At 47.2% G+C, this 18095-nt stretch overlaps 2 protein-coding genes across 2 annotated transcripts in view; both read left to right on the forward strand.

Moving 5' to 3' along the window:
* Nucleotides 1–11626, forward strand: part of mta2 (metastasis associated 1 family, member 2) — a 28900-nt gene extending 17274 nt beyond the window's left edge. The window contains exons 4-18 of the mRNA XM_061234524.1: nt 71–188; nt 1194–1257; nt 2302–2419; nt 3142–3244; nt 4014–4113; nt 4478–4666; nt 5089–5163; nt 5915–5973; nt 6518–6618; nt 7900–8039; nt 8700–8928; nt 9345–9434; nt 9793–9911; nt 10411–10553; nt 11061–11626. Coding sequence (XP_061090508.1) covers nt 71–188; nt 1194–1257; nt 2302–2419; nt 3142–3244; nt 4014–4113; nt 4478–4666; nt 5089–5163; nt 5915–5973; nt 6518–6618; nt 7900–8039; nt 8700–8928; nt 9345–9434; nt 9793–9911; nt 10411–10553; nt 11061–11214 — 1802 coding nt within the window. The 3' untranslated portion in view covers nt 11215–11626. The remainder of the gene's footprint in view (nt 1–70; nt 189–1193; nt 1258–2301; nt 2420–3141; nt 3245–4013; nt 4114–4477; nt 4667–5088; nt 5164–5914; nt 5974–6517; nt 6619–7899; nt 8040–8699; nt 8929–9344; nt 9435–9792; nt 9912–10410; nt 10554–11060) is intronic.
* A 3869-nt stretch (nt 11627–15495) lies between these two features.
* On the forward strand, nt 15496–17829 carry cth1 (cysteine three histidine 1). The gene is made up of 2 exons (XM_061236365.1): nt 15496–15800; nt 16316–17829. The coding sequence occupies exons 1-2, from the start codon at nt 15786–15788 to the stop codon at nt 17312–17314; spliced, it is 1014 nt and encodes a 337-aa protein (XP_061092349.1). The 5' UTR covers nt 15496–15785; the 3' UTR covers nt 17315–17829.
* Nucleotides 17830–18095: the final 266 nt, after the last annotated feature.

The following is an 18095-nucleotide window of genomic DNA, read 5'->3' on the forward strand; positions in this document are numbered from 1 at the left end:
GGTGTGTTGGAGCCCGTGTGTGTTGACGGGTGCGGTGCCCTCTCTGACGCCTGCGTTGTCTGGCCCACAGGAGACTTTGAAGAGGAGTCCAAACAGCCTTCCATATCGGAACAGCAGAAGCACCAGCTAAAGCACAGAGAACTCTTCCTTTCCCGGCAGTTTGAGTCACTACCGGCTACGCACATACGGTACGGCGCCACGTGATTCGGTGTGTCTGCATGTAACGCGTCGTTTGTGTCAACACAAGCAGACCGATACGACACGCGTCCCGCGCAAGCATACTTTTCATGAGAAAACTGCAGCGCTGAATACCAGAAGTCCATCAGTCCATCAGTCCATCAGTCCATCAGTCCATCAGTCCATCAGTCCATCAGTCCATCAGTCCATCAGTCCATCAGTCCATCAGTCCAGTACTGTATACACAGCGTTATTTAAGATCAAGCTTCCAGCCATGTGCAAATTTCTCCCTATCCTTGGAAATTTAACAATCTCAAGTCCGCATCTCCGGTCAGCTGAAAATATACGGGGCTGGAGGTGATATCGACTGAGCTGGTCTTCGGAGAGCAGTGATTCTCAGGAAAGTTATGGCTTTATTGATGGTCTGTTCATGCCATGACCTAAGCTATAGGTTCATGGGCTGGTGCGGTAGATCGCACCATTTAAAGGTACTGTACGTGCTTGAATTGGTGGCGTCTGTGGGGACCGTTTAGCCTAACCATAACCAGTCATATACACTTATGGGAAGGTGCAGTAGAGATGCGAGGAACCATGTTGATGAATATCCAGCGATTTAAACTGACCTAATCAAATCCCTCTGGATAAGAATGACATGTCATATTAATATTTCTGCTTGTCATCAGCATTTTGCCCAGCTGTAATGGATCTTTAATGCTGCTTGATTCTCTTAAAGTACTTGGTGATGTGCATGAATTTGTATGTGTTTTGATGAAATGGCTTGTTTATAAAAGTCAAGGCAGGACTGTGTCATTCTGCGGCTGGAGATGATCTAAAACGCTCGGTATACTTTTCAGCGGAGATTTCCTCTGTAGGGTTTGCTGCACTTGAGCATGAAAACAAATGCACTTGTTGCAACCAATAGCAGTGTCCCACGCTCACGGCCTTTGTTGTGATTGGATCAATATCCTGTGATGTCATCCTTAGTGTTAGTGACTGTGGTTGTGTTTCCACCTCAGGGGTAAATGCAACGTCACTCTCCTCAACGAGACCGATGTCCTGGTGACCTACCTGGAGAAAGAGGTGAGGACTGGTGCACGCCTCACACTTGTGGCCCCATGACTTTTGGCCCCCGCAACTTGTGGCCCCGCAACCTGCCACCCCACAGGCTGTGGCCCCCAGCCTGTCTCTCGTGACCCCCATGACCTGTGGCCCCCAGCTTGTGGCCCCACATTGACCCTAAAAGCACGTGGACTGAGGGGGTTTATAATGGTGAACTATCAATGTCTCTCCCCGCAGAGCCTTTTTAAAATAAGAGTCGGCTAATTGCTCTGTAATTTTGCGGTTGATTTTTAAAAAAGGACAAAGCGATGCTGTGAAATGTATCATTATTCACCAATTACTGCCGTCATGCCAGGCAAGAAGGAGCTTAAAAACAATGTTAGAACGTAAAGCCGTGCTTTGCTGTGTATTTAAAGCGCTCAGAGAAATATCAGAACCTCGTTAATTACAGAACCAACGCTCACGCTCTCTACCTCCCTTTCATTATCTTTAGCGGCTGTCGCTCTCGTGTTGCGGAAATATGTGTCTGAAATTTACAAAATATGGGATTACATCTCCGTGATCTGGAGCCGGTCTCTGAAGGAACTGACTCATGCTGGGTTTAAAGGACCCCATTGGCTGATCTGTAGAAAGATGAGCGTTCATCTGGCACAGCCGGAATGATGCAGCCGTTTGTAAAGACCGTTAAACCTTCAGTTGCTGCTCTTTGGAATTTGGAATTAGAAATAAAACGTTGCACAGTGAAATTATGTTCATGCTTATAGGTTTTAATATTCATGTTCATCAGACCTGGCTCAAATACTGTACTTAATAGTTCTGGATTAAAATACTTTTCTATGCTTTACTGTGCTTGTCTGGTGTATTGGAATACTCTCAAAAAGTGCAAACAACGCCTTCTGGTCCTCTCAGTTGGCTCAGTTGCACCAAAGCAAGATCAGTCGAGTGCAGAGAAGAACTTGAATCCAAAAGGAATTCGACGCAGGTGTGATTGTGTGCCAGTGAGTCTCCTCGGCGTTCACTGCTCGGGACCCAGGTTCTGACAGGGTCTACCGCTCTGTCTGCTAGGATTGCTTCTTCTATTCGCTGGTGTTTGACCCGGTCCAAAAAACGCTGCTGGCGGACCAGGGAGAGATCCGAGTCGGCTCCAAGTACCAGGCGGAGATTCCCGACAAGCTGGCGGAAGGCAAGTGCTGGCCACGTGACCTCTGACCTCTTTTACATATGCCTTCTGGTTTGTAGATAGTTGTCTGGGATATTTGTGTACTGATGTACTACTAATGTTTGTTTACTCTTTATCTGGCATGACTTGGAACAATTTTAGACATTTACTGAAGCAATTCAAGTTAAGTACCTACAAGCCCAGTTTCCATTGTGCTACACTGTTAATTGGTTGTTTTTCTTCTGTACTAATCAAATTTATGTTTCAAATCAAACAATGACAAATTTGCAATATCTGCATATTTTTCATACGTTTTATTTTTTTATCGGCATTGGACAATATTACAGCAATGCCATTCAATGAGTCCCTCTGTTCCAAGTCAGCACAACTTACTTTTGCATTTATGTGTGTATAATAAAATGGCAGTCAGGTGGGCACAGCTGGGATGCGTGCAGGGCTTAAAGGTCCAGGACCCTGCAAGTCTGTGAGAGGGGGAGCGAACTGAAAGAACCTGGCTGAGAAGGTCAAACCTGCTCAAAAGCTGAGAATCTCAGTAACTGAAAAACACAACATTTTTGCCCAGAACTCATGAGGTGGAAACATGAAGATTATTGTTTTGCGTTTGTTTCTGTGTGTGTGTGTGTGTGTGTGTGTGTGTGTGTGTGTGTGTGTGTGTGTGTGTGTGTAAATAAAAGCAGTGCTTAACCCCTCCTCCTCCTCCTCCTCCTCCTCCTCTCCGTGTTCAGGGGAATCGGACAGCCGGGTGCAGGAGAAGCTGGAGACGAAAGTGTGGGACCCGGACAACCAGCTGAAAGACCCTCAAATCGACCAGTTCCTGGTGGTGGCACGGTGAGCTGCCCTGAGCACCACAACTCCACCTCCACCTCCTGGACACTGCCTGCCTTTACATTTTACATTGAGCATTTACATTTCATCTGGACATTTTACATTTTCCATACAACATTTTATATATACTTTTTACAGTTACATTAATTTACATTTTACGTTTGCATTTAACATTTACATTTTATATTTAAATTCAGCATTTCACATGTACGTTATATTTTGCGTTAATGATTCATGTCAAATGTGACTAAATAACAGGACGTGTGATTAAACTGGACTTGGGCCCTTGCAATAATCATGGCTGTTTTATTTATTTATTTATTTTTCCCTTAAAAGGTCAATTTGTTATTGGTTAAGGCTTTTCAGTGTCATCCAGAACTTACAGTAATGGAACAATCATCTGCAGTATTATTTACCCCAGCTGGGATATAAGAGCTGGACTCCATTACATCACTGGGGCCAGTAATGGCACCAAATGATACAATTTACCCAGTCAAGTATCAGCAAACTTCGGCTGTTATAATAAAGCAGCACTCCCACCTAGTGGCCGGTGAATGAGATGCAATGCCTGTTTTCTCATTCAGAAGGCCGGCTGGTGCTTTGGTTAAAGGTACAATAGGTAATTTCTGTAGTGTTTGTGTCGCAGGGCTGTGATTGGCTGTAGTGCTTGTGTTGCAGGGCTGTGATTGGCTGTAGTGTTTGTCGCAGGGCTGTGATTGGTTGTAGTGTTTGTGTCGCAGGGCTGTGATTGGCTGTCGTGTTTGTGTTACAGGGCTGTGGGGACGTTTGCCCGTGCTCTGGACTGCAGCAGCTCCATCCGCCAACCCAGCCTCCACATGAGCGCTGCGGCCGCCTCCAGAGACATCACACTGGTGAGACACACACACACACACACGCACGTATATACACACGCGCACACACACACACACGCACACACACACACACACACACGTATATACACATGCGCGCACACACACACACACACACGCACGTATATACACACCCGCACACACACACGCACGTATATACACGCACACACGCACAGACGTATACACACGCACGCACGCACGTATGCCCACACACACACGCACACACACACGTATACACGCACAAACACACACACAAGCCTCCAGAGACGTCACGCTGGTGAGACGTATACACACACACACACACACACACACACAGTCGTACTCACACACACACCTCCCTGGCCCTAACGGTGTGGTCCTCCTCCAGTTCCACGCCATGGACACGCTGCAGAAGAACGGGTATGACCTGGCGCGCGCCATGGCTACGCTGGTGCCGCAGGGCGGGCCGGTGCTGTGCCGGGACGAGATGGAGGAGTGGAGCGCCTCGGAGGCCATGCTGTTCGAGGAGGCGCTGGAGAAGTACGGCAAGGACTTCAACGACATCCGCCAGGACTTTGTGAGTGAGCCCACAACGCTGTTTGTCAGAGCCTGTAACTCCGGTCTGTACATGCGCCGTGTCTGTTGGAGCCAGCATCCCCGGTCTGTACACGCTGCGTGTCTGTTAGAGCCTGCAACGCTGATCTGTACACGCTGCGTGTCTGTTAGAGCCTGCAACGCTGGTCTGTACACGCGCCTTGTCTGTTAGAGCCAGTAACACCGGTCTGTACATGCTGCGTATCTGTCAGAGCCCGGAACTAATTTCCATCTGTAGTCCCTAACTTGCATATCTTTGGACTTTCCTGTGAATCTGGTATTTGCAACTGTGACATGTTGATTTAGTGTTCATGTAGCACGGTGCCTGTGAAAAGAACTATACTGCAATTAACCTGGAGGCTAAAAAGAATAAAAAAACGTTTTGTTTTCTTTTTTCTCCACCAGTTGCCGTGGAAGTCTCTAGCCAGTGTGGTTCAGTTCTATTACATGTGGAAGACCACGGACCGCTACATACAGCAGGTACTGTGCACTCCTGTAGTCTTGGTCACATCACCCAGCAAGACCACTCCGGTCTGCCAGCTCTGGTCGCATTGTGGTTCCCTCATTACGAGCACCAGGTGGTCAAGCTGCACGTTCACGCCCGTTTTTATCTTCTGGTTCCTCAGTGGTGGAATAACATGCCTACCACTGTCAGGACCGCAGAATCCCTCCCCATACTTTGCAGACTCAAACTATACCTTTGTCCTTTCTCTTGATCCCCCCCCCCCCCACCCCCCTTCTGATATCCCTCTTGTCTAACCCTAACCCTAAAAAGAAAAAGAAAAAGATTAACGGTTACGATGACTATTGTCTTTTTCTTTAGAACAGCTCTTCATGCTTGTTTTGCTATTCATGGATTTGATGCTTTACCTTGTGGAAGAACCTATGCACTTATATAAAATGTAAATGTAAATCAGTCCTCCTGCTGTCGGTCTACCCCCTAGTTTTGGTCCTGGTTATATGCATCATATCTGGTGATGTGGAGAGTGCAGTTCTCACACCCAGTCTCGTGTGTAGCACAGATCAGACAATGGACACTACAGTGACCAGCGAGCCTTTAAAATCAATGGACTGTAAAACCTCCTTGTGATAACACTGTCATGACACCGTGAAGTTCGCCATGACGGAAAACTGCTCACTTGGACGTATGTTTTATAAAAATATTTGTTTCTTTAAAAAGCACATAAAAATGTAATTTGCCGTTTCATGTTTGTTCCCAAATTCTCTTCAGAAACGACTAAAGGCAGCAGAAGCGGACAGCAAACTGAAGCAGGTTTACATCCCAACCTAGTGAGTACAACCCATCTGCATATGGAGTCCTGGAGTCACCGTGGAAACTCTGCTGTCAATGAGCATCATGTAGTTAATAATGTTTTTTTTTTTTTTTAAACTGAAAAAAAAAAACACCCACATCATTTCTCCAGTCAGTTGTCTTTATCATTGTGCGCTAATTTTGATTTGTGTCATTCTAAAGCTGTACATTCTTTGAGTCAGTGCCAAGTATTCTGGCTAAAGACTGCTTTAGTTGTGACACGCCAGTGAATGCATGAACCTGCTGGTAGCTAGCCACGGAATGTGGAGAGATCCCCCAGCATGCACTGCAGTCATCCCTTTGGGTGCACAGTGGGCGTATAGCAACAGTCCTCTTTCTTTTGAGGTTGATTCTTATGAGGAGCTATAATTACACTGTAGAATGAGTGGAAAATAAGGATTTTATGCCCAAACTGTGTATAAATGTCACAGGAAGGATGGAGTGAGCAGTGGGGATTTGGAGCTCATATATTTGCCCATTTATTTGCCATAATGGCCCTGTTTCCTCCTCCTCCTCCACCAGCACCAAGCCCAACCCAAACCAGATCATGGCCCCCGGGAGCAAGCCTGGCATGAACGGGGCCGCGGGCTTCCAGAAGGGTCTGAGCTGCGAGAGCTGCCACAGTGAGTCTGTCTGTCTGTCTGTCTGTCTGTCTGTCACTGAGTGTCCTGTCTGTCTGTCTGTCTGTCTGTCTGTCACTGAGTGTCCTGTCTGTCTGTCTGTCTGTCACTGAGTGTCCTGTCTGTCTGTCTGTCACTGAGTGTCCTGTCTGTCTGTCTGTCTGTCACTGAGTGTCCTGTCTGTCCATCTGTCTGTCTGTCACTGAGTGTCCTGTCTGTCTGTCTGTCACTGAGTGTCCTGTCTGTCTGTCTGTCTGTCACTGAGTGTCCTGTCTGTCTGTCTGTCTGTCACTGAGTGTCCTGTCTGTCTGTCCATCTGTCTGTCTGTCACTGAGTGTCCTGTCTGTCTGTCTGTCACTGAGTGTCCTGTCTGTCTGTCTGTCTGTCACTGAGTGTCCTGTCTGTCTGTCACTGAGTGTCCTGTCTGTCTGTCACTGAGTGTCCTGTCTGTCTATCTGTCCGTCTGTCACTGAGTGTCCTGTCTGTCACAGCACCGTCTGTCTGTCTGAGCACCCTGTCTGTCATTGAGTGTCCTGTCTGTCTGTCTCAGCACCATGTCTGTCTGTCTGTCTGTCTCAGTGCCCTGTCTGTACGTATGTCTGTTATTGAGTGTCATAGCACCCTGTCTATCTATCCGTGAGCGCACCCTTCTGTCTGTCACCAAGCAACCGGTCTGTTCATTCTTCTGTCTCTGTCCGTCTGTCACCGTGCGACCTGTCCTTCTGTCCATTTGTCACCGAGTGCCCTGTCTGTCTGTCTCACTGAGCGCGCTGTCTGTTAGTCACAGAGGGCCCTGTCTGTCTGTCTCACTGAGCACGCTGTCTGTTAGTCACAGAGGGCCCTGTCTGTCTGTCTCACTGAGCGCGCTGTCTGTTAGTCACAGAGGGCCCTGTCTGTCTGTCTCACTGAGCGCGCTGTCTGTTAGTCACCGAGGGCCCTGTCTGTCAATGAACTTTGCTGACTGCAACGGAAGTGGTTGGTTCCTGAACTTTTTGTCTTGTAGTGTTACTGAGTTGATAACAGGGCTCTGCTTATCCCTGTGTGCCTCCATTTTATTGAAATGATCTGAATTTCTCTGTTGCTGAACTGTTACTCACACTCCAAAATGGCGTCACTCTGTCCCAAGAGTGAGAAATTAATGAATCCACAGAGGAATTGGTGTAGCAGCTATGCCTTGAGGCCAGTTATAAGATCCAGGTCCTCGCAGATTAAGTCTAAGCTGCGTCTTAAACTGCGAATTGAATCTCGATGTCGGGACTGATCCCAGCATGCTCTCTGCTCCAGCCGTCCAGTCCCCGCAGTGGTACGCCTGGGGCCCGCCCAACATGCAGTGCCGGCTGTGTGCCTCGTGCTGGATCTACTGGAAGAAGTACGGAGGCCTCAAGACCCCCACGCAGCTAGAGGGCGCTGCGAGAGCCAGCACGGTACGGCTCTGCCTCTAACCTGCTGAGTGTTAACTCTGGATAAGTGCAACCTGTCCTTATTCAACTGTGCTATTTCTACAGACTGGGCTACACACCATGTTGGTCAATTAAATCGATATGGTCGGTCTTGCTAAATGTTGCAGTTATCTTCGACTTTCACTTCGTTGTCATTTTATTTTAAGTTGAGAAATAGCACACTATAGAAGGTATTTACAAAATGTACAATTTTGTTTCCTTGTGGAAAAATGGGTGGTACACTGCAACGCTGGTTTTCTCAGCACAACTTGTATCTAATGGTGTAGATCTGGGATCATCAAATGCTGGTTTTCCACCCTCGTTTTACCTGGAGGTCAGGTGTGAAGAGTCTGGCCAATCAGTAGCACTAATTCCTCAGTTAATTATCCGGGAGAAAAGAAAACGAGGGCTGGATTTGGATTTGAGGGCCAGATTTGATGATCCCTGCTGTAGGCTGTTTATGGTAAAAACTGCATCACCAGATGTGATGATTCCTGGCATAGATCAAATGATAATTTTTCTTTGCGTTTGGTAGTATAACAGCACATGACACTTTATTTAGCAGATGCTTTAATCCAAAGCGAATGTGTATTTTGCCGTTCATTTTAATAACCACGGTTTCCACCCTCCCCCGCCCCCAATCAGGACTCGGCCCCCCGGGGTCACATGACTCGTCAGGAGGTGCAGGGCATGTCCCCGTTCACCAGCAGCGCGGGGCGGGCGAAGCTGCTGGCCAAAAACCGGCAGACCTTCATCCTGCAGACCACCAAGCTGACGCGCATCGCCCGGCGCGTGTGCCAGGACATCCTGCAGCCCCGCCGCGCCGCCCGCCGGCCCTACGCCTCCATCAACGCCAACGCCGTCAAGGCCGAGTGTGAGCGCCCCCCGCAGGACCGCCGAGACGTTACAGCCAGGCCCGGGTCAAATCGGTCATCGTTTTCCATTCAAATACTCTTCCGCTCTTTCCTCAGCTCGCCTGGTGTATTGGAACTTTTTGAAAAATGCTAACCCCGCCTTCTAGTCTTCTTTGTCGGCCGAATTGCACCAGGCAAGATGAATCGAGCACCGAAAAGTATTTGAATCCAAAACAATTACGTATTTGACCCAGGTCTGATGACAATAAAAATAAACTAACATGAATATTTAATGTTAGCCTCTCCTGTAAATGAGCCTTGCTATTTTGAATGCTAATGTGAGAGATCTTGCCATGTTGGAGTACCAGTTTTTGTTGCATGTGATCCCTGACCATTTTCTGGGTATGCGCTCTCGCCCTTATCGCCTCACTCACAGGTATGATCAGGCTCCCCAAGGCATCAAAGGCTCCCATAAAGAACCGGCCCGTCCCACGACCGTCCTTGGTCACCATCGTCAAGGAACTAGGTAACGATCTGGAGCGTTCAGAATCACCCGACTGTGTGCAGTGTGATTGCATGCTCTCCTTGTTTACAGTACATTCAGGGCTGAAGGTAAAGCCAGCACCTAAAGAGATAAGAATATTTCCATTCTTTATTGTTTGATTTTCAGGTGTTTTTTTTACTCAGAGCTCTTGTGTGGCCAATCGGGTGCACCTTGCAAGCACAGACCCTGTGCTAAGTGCGCTCTTAGCCATTAGCTGTTTAGCCGTTCGCCATTAGCTGTTTAGCTGTTAGCTATTAGCCATTAGCAGTTAGCCATGAGCTTTTTAGCCGTTAGCTGTTAGCTGAAATGTGGTGGCTGACTGCGCTGCCCTCCTCTCCAGCCCTCCAGGCTCCTCTGAAGCTGAAAGCTCCGCGGGGAACCCCGACCCCCATCAACCGTAACCAGGCCAACCAGCCTCGGGCAGCCTCTAACCTCCTGGGCAAGAGGCCCTTTGATAGTGTGAGTCCCGCTGTCTGCCTCTCTCACACTGCCTGCCTGTCTCTTCTGAGCCAGTTTTATCTTTCACAGCATGTACATGGCTGCCTGACTTCTTCCATCCACTAACCAATGGAAATCCCCACTGCCTGTCTGCCCCCTCTTTTCATTCACTCTCTCACTCTCACTCACTCGCTCACACACACACACACACACACACACGTCTATCTGTTTCCACTGAGAACAGTAGTAATCCCACTATGTTTCTAAATTCCCTAATTCTTAACCTCCTAAGATCCTGTGTCCTCAAATGAGTACAATATTTATCTTAACGTAAGGGACGTTCAGTTAAAATAAAATAAAATAATACATTTCTTCCAAGACACTTGTATTATGTAAAAACAAAATGTAATACTTCTCCTGGGTCTCAGGAGGTTAATTCCTATATGCCCTAATTCTGATATTGTGTAAAATGGCTGCTGGTTGCTCCGGTCTAACTCTTCGCTCTCATTTCGGCTGTTAGGTGAGCGGGGTCCCGTTCTCCACCAATGGCAGGCCGTTCACCTCGGGCATCCGGACGACCTCCCAGTCCGTGATCAAGCGGCAGAAGGTCAATCCTGGAGACGCCCCAAACCCAGTGGTGTTTGTGGCCACCAAAGACACCAGGTACGCCAGGCCCGTCCTGCAGCTGGGCCCCACAGCTCTGCGTCTGCATCTCCCTGTGGAAACTGCACATACAATGAAGCTGTGTTTCTGAGGGCTACCTGTAAACATGATGCCTGTTTACAGGTAGCATGATCCAGGCATGTTGATGGCATTGCTATTGGAACACAATTGCACCGACTTGAGTGAAGACTATTTAATATTTTAGATTTTTCACGAGATATTTAAGATTTTACTTTATCGTTTTCGTTATTAGTCCGAAGAACAATAAGCCCTAGATAGGCACTTGTATAGGCTTCATATATTTTGTCCCTCATTGTCTTTGGGGTTGTTGTCTTCAACACTGCCTGCAGATTCTCTGGAGTTTCAGTACATCTTTGGTTTGGTTGAAGCAGTGCACTTGGTGAACAAGAAGGGGCCTCGCAGATTGATATAAAGATCAAGTCCTTTATAATAGCGCCCTGCGGCGGGGTGCATTGTGGGTAATGGGTGAATGCTGTGTGTTTTCAGAGCCCTGAGGAAACACCTCTCCCAGGCGGAAATGAGACGCGCCGCCCGAAAACCGCACCTGCCCGTGCGGGTGAAGCTGCCCCTGCCCCCGCGGGTTCTGCCCACGCCCATCCTGCCCTCCAGCACCAGCGAGCCCATCGTACTGGAGGACTGAGGCCTGCAGGCTGTCCCCCCGGCAGGGAGGGGGGAGTGCTGTAGCATCTGGCAGGACGCAAAAAAACGCCATATTTGTAGTTTTTTCTCCTTTTTTGTAGTTTTTTTTTTTTTTTTTCCCCTTTGTTGTGTTACTTCCCCAAACAACCCAGTACACTCACACACACACACACACACACACACACACAAAGCTTCGCTGTGTTTTTATAATCTGGCTTGCTATTAAGGACCTTTTCGGTTTAATTCCCTTCCTTGCCTTTTTTTAATGACAATTTTTAAAATGTATAATTTAAAGCAAATAATAATGCTCGTCCTGAAATAATATTGAAAAAAAGCACACTTTATTTTTTCCTCCAGGTCTCTCTAATTTTCCTTTTGTAAATATTTTCGACAATTGAGATGGGGTGTTTTTTGTGGGGAGGGGTTGGTGGGTGGGGAGGGAATTTTAACATTTGTAATGATTTATTTTGAGGGGGGGGGGGGGGGATCTCTGCTGTGACATGGATAACCCCCCCCCCCCCCCCCCCCCGTTCTCTCCACCCACATCAATCATATTTAATAACAGTGAGGAGCAGTGAGATGCCTTCTGTGCCCATCTCTATAGGACCTCTGCTTGTCCACTTTAAACGTATACTTGTCCTATACCCCACTGTGTTGTTAGTCAGCTGGGGAAACCTGGCTAATACTAATGACCGCAACGTTAGTGCACGAGTAACCCCCGTTCCCATGGTGATGAACACAGTGTTGCCATTTGCCTTGAGTTGCATTTAAAGTTTGGGTACCGGTGACTGACCTGGGGAGGATAACCATGAGGGATGGGGTCACTGGTGTGAAAGACTCCAACCAGCCACAATTCAGTTTAGTCCTTTCCTTAAATTCGTATGGGCAACGACGGAGGCAAACGACTGTTTTCTGGATATGTGATCTAATAACACGATTTTGGTGGCTTCTAGAAGGAACTGCACATGGTCTCCAGCTCAGTGCTTGCAGTTGAACTGCTAGAGACTGTGGATTCGTTGCACTTGGGGCGGGAAGAGTGCACCCTTTGGGGTGGCTGTGAATATCAGCCCCCCCCCCCCCCCCCATGTTATTCAAGGACTGTGACCTCTGAACCCAGGCGGGCAGGGTGCCTCCTGTGTCCTTATTTGGGTGGTTCAGGTTCCAGTTGCCATGCGTCCTGCCGGATACCTGCCCCCACGTTGACCCCATTAGAGCTGTGCGGGTTTCTCCCCAGGCGTGAATGCCCTCTCAGATCAGATCTGATGGAGCCCCACCGCTTTGGCACGAGTTCCACTTATCCCCCTGTTAAAAATGCCGTTTTGAAGGTAATGGAGAATGAATGAAAGAAAGCGTAAATAAGCTTGTTGAGGATTTGTTGATGGGTGTCGTGTGACAGGAGAGGAGATGACGGGGGGGTCTGGGTACCTCCAGAAAAAGACAGAAATGAGAAATGAATGAGGCTCACGCTCAGTGTGTCGGCTGTAGTACAGCCAATGACCACACGAGGGCGTAGGGGGGGTAAAAAAAAAAAAAAAAAGCCCTCGCTGACCTCAATAGGTGAAGTCTGGTGTGCGTTTTTGTGAACGCACGCGTTTCATAGGGGTTGTGATGGATTGTGTTGTGTAGAGGTAGCTGAGAGGCACTTGAACCTTCCCCGTAGGAAGATGTCTGCCCCCTTCTGCTTTCGGGGTAGTCGTGTAAGAGGTGCCACCCAGGCGGGGTGATGACCGCTCACCAGTCAGTCGGTTGAGGTCACCTCAGTGCGTTTCGGTCGATTATTTTGGAAGGGGCAGGAAGTAAGTGAAGCACTGCCTGTACTTAATTTGGTATCAGCGTAATTCCTTGTTCTGGCTTGGTTTGGTAATAATCCACAGTCAGGGGGGTGGATTCACAGTGGAGTCTCTGCCAGAAAGGTCTCGTCCCCAGCCTTGAGCATTGTGACCCTTGAGGCAGAATGTGTGTTGAGCGCATTACAAAAAATAAAATAAAAAACAAGGAAAAAAATAAAAATTTAAAACCTTGGAAGAACCTCGCCCAGGAACAGAAGACGTTTGAAAGAACTTTACCGATAACCGTTTTTATAAAAGCTCATGCTTATAATTACTTCTTATTATGGAGAGGTTTCATATACTGTACATGTGGAAATGTCTCTTCATTACCAGGGATTGGATGGGGGGGAGGGGGGGTGGGAATGGGTTTGAGGTGGGGTTGAAGAGATTGAAATTTGAATTTTGTACGTTGGAATGGGAAAAAAAGAATGCTACAATTCAACTTTTTCTCCATTTTTTAAAAAGAATTCTGATGTCTCTGTATCCTATTAATGTATCTTGAGGTAAGAAAAGAAATAAAGAATTTTTTTTCTTCGTGGTGGTATGCCTTCTCATTATTCTGATGTTTTACACCCCACACCCCCCAAAAAAAGGGTGATAACCGCACACCCTGCTGTTCTCTTATCAATCCAAACACCCAAGTACACAGAGAAGATTTACCCGTGGAGTTTGAGGAGAGAGAGTGCCTATTTCTGGCTCAAAATATTACTCCAGGAAGAGAAGATGCCTTCCAAAGTGATAATGAATTGCTGCCTTCTCATCTGCAGTTGGATCAAAGGGATTTATGTTGTCAACTGTCTGACAACCTTTCTCCTCCACTTACAAATCCACATGTATCATAGCAACCCAGAGCAGATTGCACTTCTTTTTTTTTTCTTTTTTGTTTAATTCCCTTTCCCCCCAAAAAGTTGGATCCAGCAGTGCCCAAATGGGTAATTGGAGCTACAATCTCAACTTTTTTTTGACGGCATGCATTAGTTAGACCTGTAGTTGGTCTTTTAATATAAAGACCAGCTACAGCTCCATAGATTTGAGTTACCATTAGTGATTCTTACATCAGCATTAGAATGTTTTTAACCCTCCTATTATGTTAAGATTTTATGACCACTTTTATATTTGGAGTCTAATTTAGCCCAACAGTTTAAACGCACAATTATTGTAATAGAAATATTTTGACACTTTGGTTGTCGCCTTCTTATTGTTTCCAAAATGACTAGCCTTTAATCCATAAATATGAAAAATCTGTGAGAAACATCTCATTTTCGAGCCTAAGGTACAGTAAGTGAAAGTTAGATTTTGTAATGGTTAAAACTGGATAAAAATTGGATAATGGTTGTATATTTCCTTACATTTTATACAGTTACAGAGGGACATTTGTATGCAAAATTGGTACAGGATTTAGCATAGCAATATGTTTATTGTATGTTCCCACCAAATTCGAAAATTAGACATAATAGGAGGGTTAACTGAACATTCTAATGCTGATGTAACAACTGGTCTTAACTGAACATTCTAATTACATTTGTGATCTCACACCTTAACGGGTTTTAACTTGTAGTGATTCAATTTGCGTGTGGCCCGTTTTCTGAAATGGTAAGAAAAGCTAAACGGTTTCAGCTGTGGCAATAGATTTCATTGAATTAGGTGTGATGTGCCTCGAACCAGGTAAAGGTCTGTGTATGCTTGATTTATCAAAAATTCAAACGAACAATTAACATTTTAGATACAGTAACATAATTATCACACAATCAGTGATGAACTTAATATGCGTATACTCGTGCATGTGTGTGCTATTTTCTCTATATAAGCAAGTAAATTATCCATTTCTTGCATGCACATATATATAGAGGCCTGTATTCAACATTAGTTCTGAAAAATTTGAATAAAGCACGTGCAAGCCTGACACCCTTTATTTAAAAACTCAAGGTAGGCCTATATAACATTAGGCTATATTCAGTATAGTCATTTTTACGGAAAATAAAAATAATTATTGATATGACTTTTATTCTACGGAAATGTGAGTGTCATGTGTCCATAACACGTCAAAGTGGTAATTTGATTTAGCAAACAATTAATTTTAGTATCGTTCGCAAACAATTAACTTAGAATTAATGTCCGACTTAACAGACGACATTCAATTAAATCGCTGTCATGAGGTTTACCTCTCCAGTTGCTCGGTGAAGTCTAAACAATGGATGTTCGTGTACTTAGGGCTTTGTTGTTCTAAATGAGCCATTAAAAATGTTTATTGCGCCCCACCGCCCTGTATTCCAGCCTAATTTGATAAAAGCATCAACTCACCTGGCGTTAAAACTGTGTCAACATCCGCCGGTACAATGCAATTGGCCGTTGCAGCACGAAGAACCGCCCCACGCATCCCAATTGGATATCTGATTGGCGAATTCGAAATATTTTCTGACGTTGTAGCTCGCACAGCTGATTCTAATTTTAAAGGGAACGCGGGACAAGGAACTGGGTCATGTTAAAAGCCTGCAACAAGTTCAATGCTTAATGTGCACTTACAACGCCATAGCAGTGGTCTCGCCGGCGTCGCCTGTGTTGCATTTTACTTTGTAACTTTCATTTACAGTTTGTTGAAGTGAGTTACTTCAAGATAGTTCCTGCTTTGTCACGAAACTCACTTGTCATTTTGTAGAGGTAGCCGACGAACAACCGGACGAAATTGTCGCTGTGGGACTATCAACTGCAGAACAGAACCCCCTGACACCTTTCAAGCACTGAAATGTTTGAATACGAGGTATGTTCCTTTTGCAACACTGTCTGTCTATGTCTATGTCATTTTGCATAAATTAATGGTTTTCCCGTGTTTCTTAAAATTATAACGTTAATTAAATATTTGGGATGCAGCATTCTCTGGAATGGTGACATTTTGCTTATGCTCAGAATTATTGGCCAGTGCTTACTTCGCAAGCTGCTAGTGTCACAACGTAATGCTGCTTGTTTGTATAAAACGTTCGTAATCGAACCGTATAAGGATTTGGTCCGCATGAAACTGTGAATCCATAGATTCAAATGCAATGTTTGAAATTCACTTTCCTCAATTTTGTCAATTCTTCATAACCATACAAACGTCTTAAAGTATATTGGCATTGTAATTGTAATTGTGTTTAGAACTTTGTTATATTTCTGCCCCCATATGGCTATGTCATGCTGTGGCACTCGCTTCTGTTTCTGCTTTTCTTTAACAATCCCTTCCATAAGTAGGTATTTAATGTGTGGAACCAAACTGCATTTCCCCCTCTGTTTCCCCAGACTAGTGATGCCCTGCTGCTGTACCCCTTCCTTGAGGATGAGGAGGGTGTTGAAGAGTCCCTGTTCCCGGACGAGACCTCTGGCTGGGGCGCCGTGTCCCTAGCCGAGGCCCTGTTGCCCCTAGTGGAGTCCCCGCCCTCCACCCCGCCCCTCCAGTCTCCCTGGATGTGCTACGCGCGCTACAAGACCGAGCTGTGCAGCCGCTACACGGAGCTGGGCTCCTGCAAGTACGCCGAGCGCTGCCAGTTCGCGCACGGCCTGCGGGACCTGCGTGTGCCCTCCCGCCACCCCAAGTACAAGACGGAGCCGTGCCGCGCCTTCCACGCCGGCGGCTACTGCGCGTACGGCGCCCGCTGCCTCTTCGTCCACGGCCCCAAGGAGCAGAGGCAGGCGCGCCCGCCCCGCGGCCGCAGCGTGCCCTGCCGCACCTACCGCTCCTTCGGCGTCTGCCCCTTCGGCGCCCGCTGCCACTTCCTGCACGTGGAGGGCGAGCGGGGGCAGCCCGGGGGCGCGGGGGCGTCTGCGGAGGAGAAGGGCCCCCACACGCAGGCCCCTGAGCAGAGGCCACGCGGCTCCCTGTGCCGGACCTTCAGCGCGTTCGGGTTCTGCCTGTACGGCACCCGCTGCCGGTTCCAGCACTGCCTGCCCAGCGGGGCCGGGTCGAGGGCCTCCCGCATCCCCCAGCTGCCCGGTCTGGGGCGAGCCTCGTCCCCCGCCTCGGACATGCTCTCGTCCTCTTCCACCGCCTCGTCCCCTCCGTCTTCCCTGCCCTCCCCCGTGTACCTGGAGGACCGCTTCCCGCTCACCCCCCCGCTGCTGTCCGGCGAGCCCCCGGAGCAGGATGCCTTCTCCTTCTCCGGCCAGCACCTCAACGACCTGCTGCTGCCCCTGGCCTGGAGGCTCCAGCAGCTGGAGCACAGCCTGGCCCGTCCTGCCACCTCCCCTGGTTTGGAGGCTGCTGCCGCCCTACCCAAAGGCTACAGCGACTTGCTTTCCTGAAGCGGTGATGTCAACATGCCTACAATGTGCCAGAATGATTTGGGGGTGGGGTGGGTTGGGATGGATTCTTTACTTAATTTAATAATTTGACTTGTTTTATAGCCTTACTGAGCCAAGAAATCTCATTTGGAGTATTGGTATGGATTTGAGTGACCTTGATGGCGGGTGGGAATGGGGCTAGAATGCATGCTAAGATGTAAATCTAACTGAAATGTGTGTAGTCTTAGTTTTATTTGGTTAATTGCACAAACTGCTGCTTGTCTGGGTTTAATTGGCCTGCAGCTAAATTTTTAGGAGTGTCTTTGTGCCCAAGCAGTTGGCCAGCTGCACTGTCCGTCTTCAAATGTCTATGGAAATTGAGCCTTAGGTCGGCCAAAGTCTGATTTTAATTTGTAATCTAACTGTATATATGACAAACATGTTTTTAGTATTTATGAATCTTATTTTCTAATTTAAGGTGTGGTTTTAATATTGAGCTCAACCTTCATGAAGGGGCAATAAACTACTAAATCCTACTGCTTGTTTTCATTGAAGTCTTTATTGCAGTACTGATCTGCAATGCATGCCACTAAACACTCATTGACATGTGAGTTTCGTCTAACTGCAACTCAAGTGGGTGGCATTTAATTGTTAAAGGTGGCAATTTGGATGTAGAGACGGTGGTTAATGCCACCCGCATCTTTAGTTGCAGAGGACCCAGGTTTATACAAAGCAAACTTCAAGAGGTAAACTAATGCTCACCTATCGGTTCCGCTCGGCTCCACACTTGTGAGGAGTTTGC

This window comes from Conger conger, chromosome 3 (assembly GCF_963514075.1).
Source record: "Conger conger chromosome 3, fConCon1.1, whole genome shotgun sequence".
Classification (NCBI taxonomy): domain Eukaryota; kingdom Metazoa; phylum Chordata; class Actinopteri; order Anguilliformes; family Congridae; genus Conger; species Conger conger.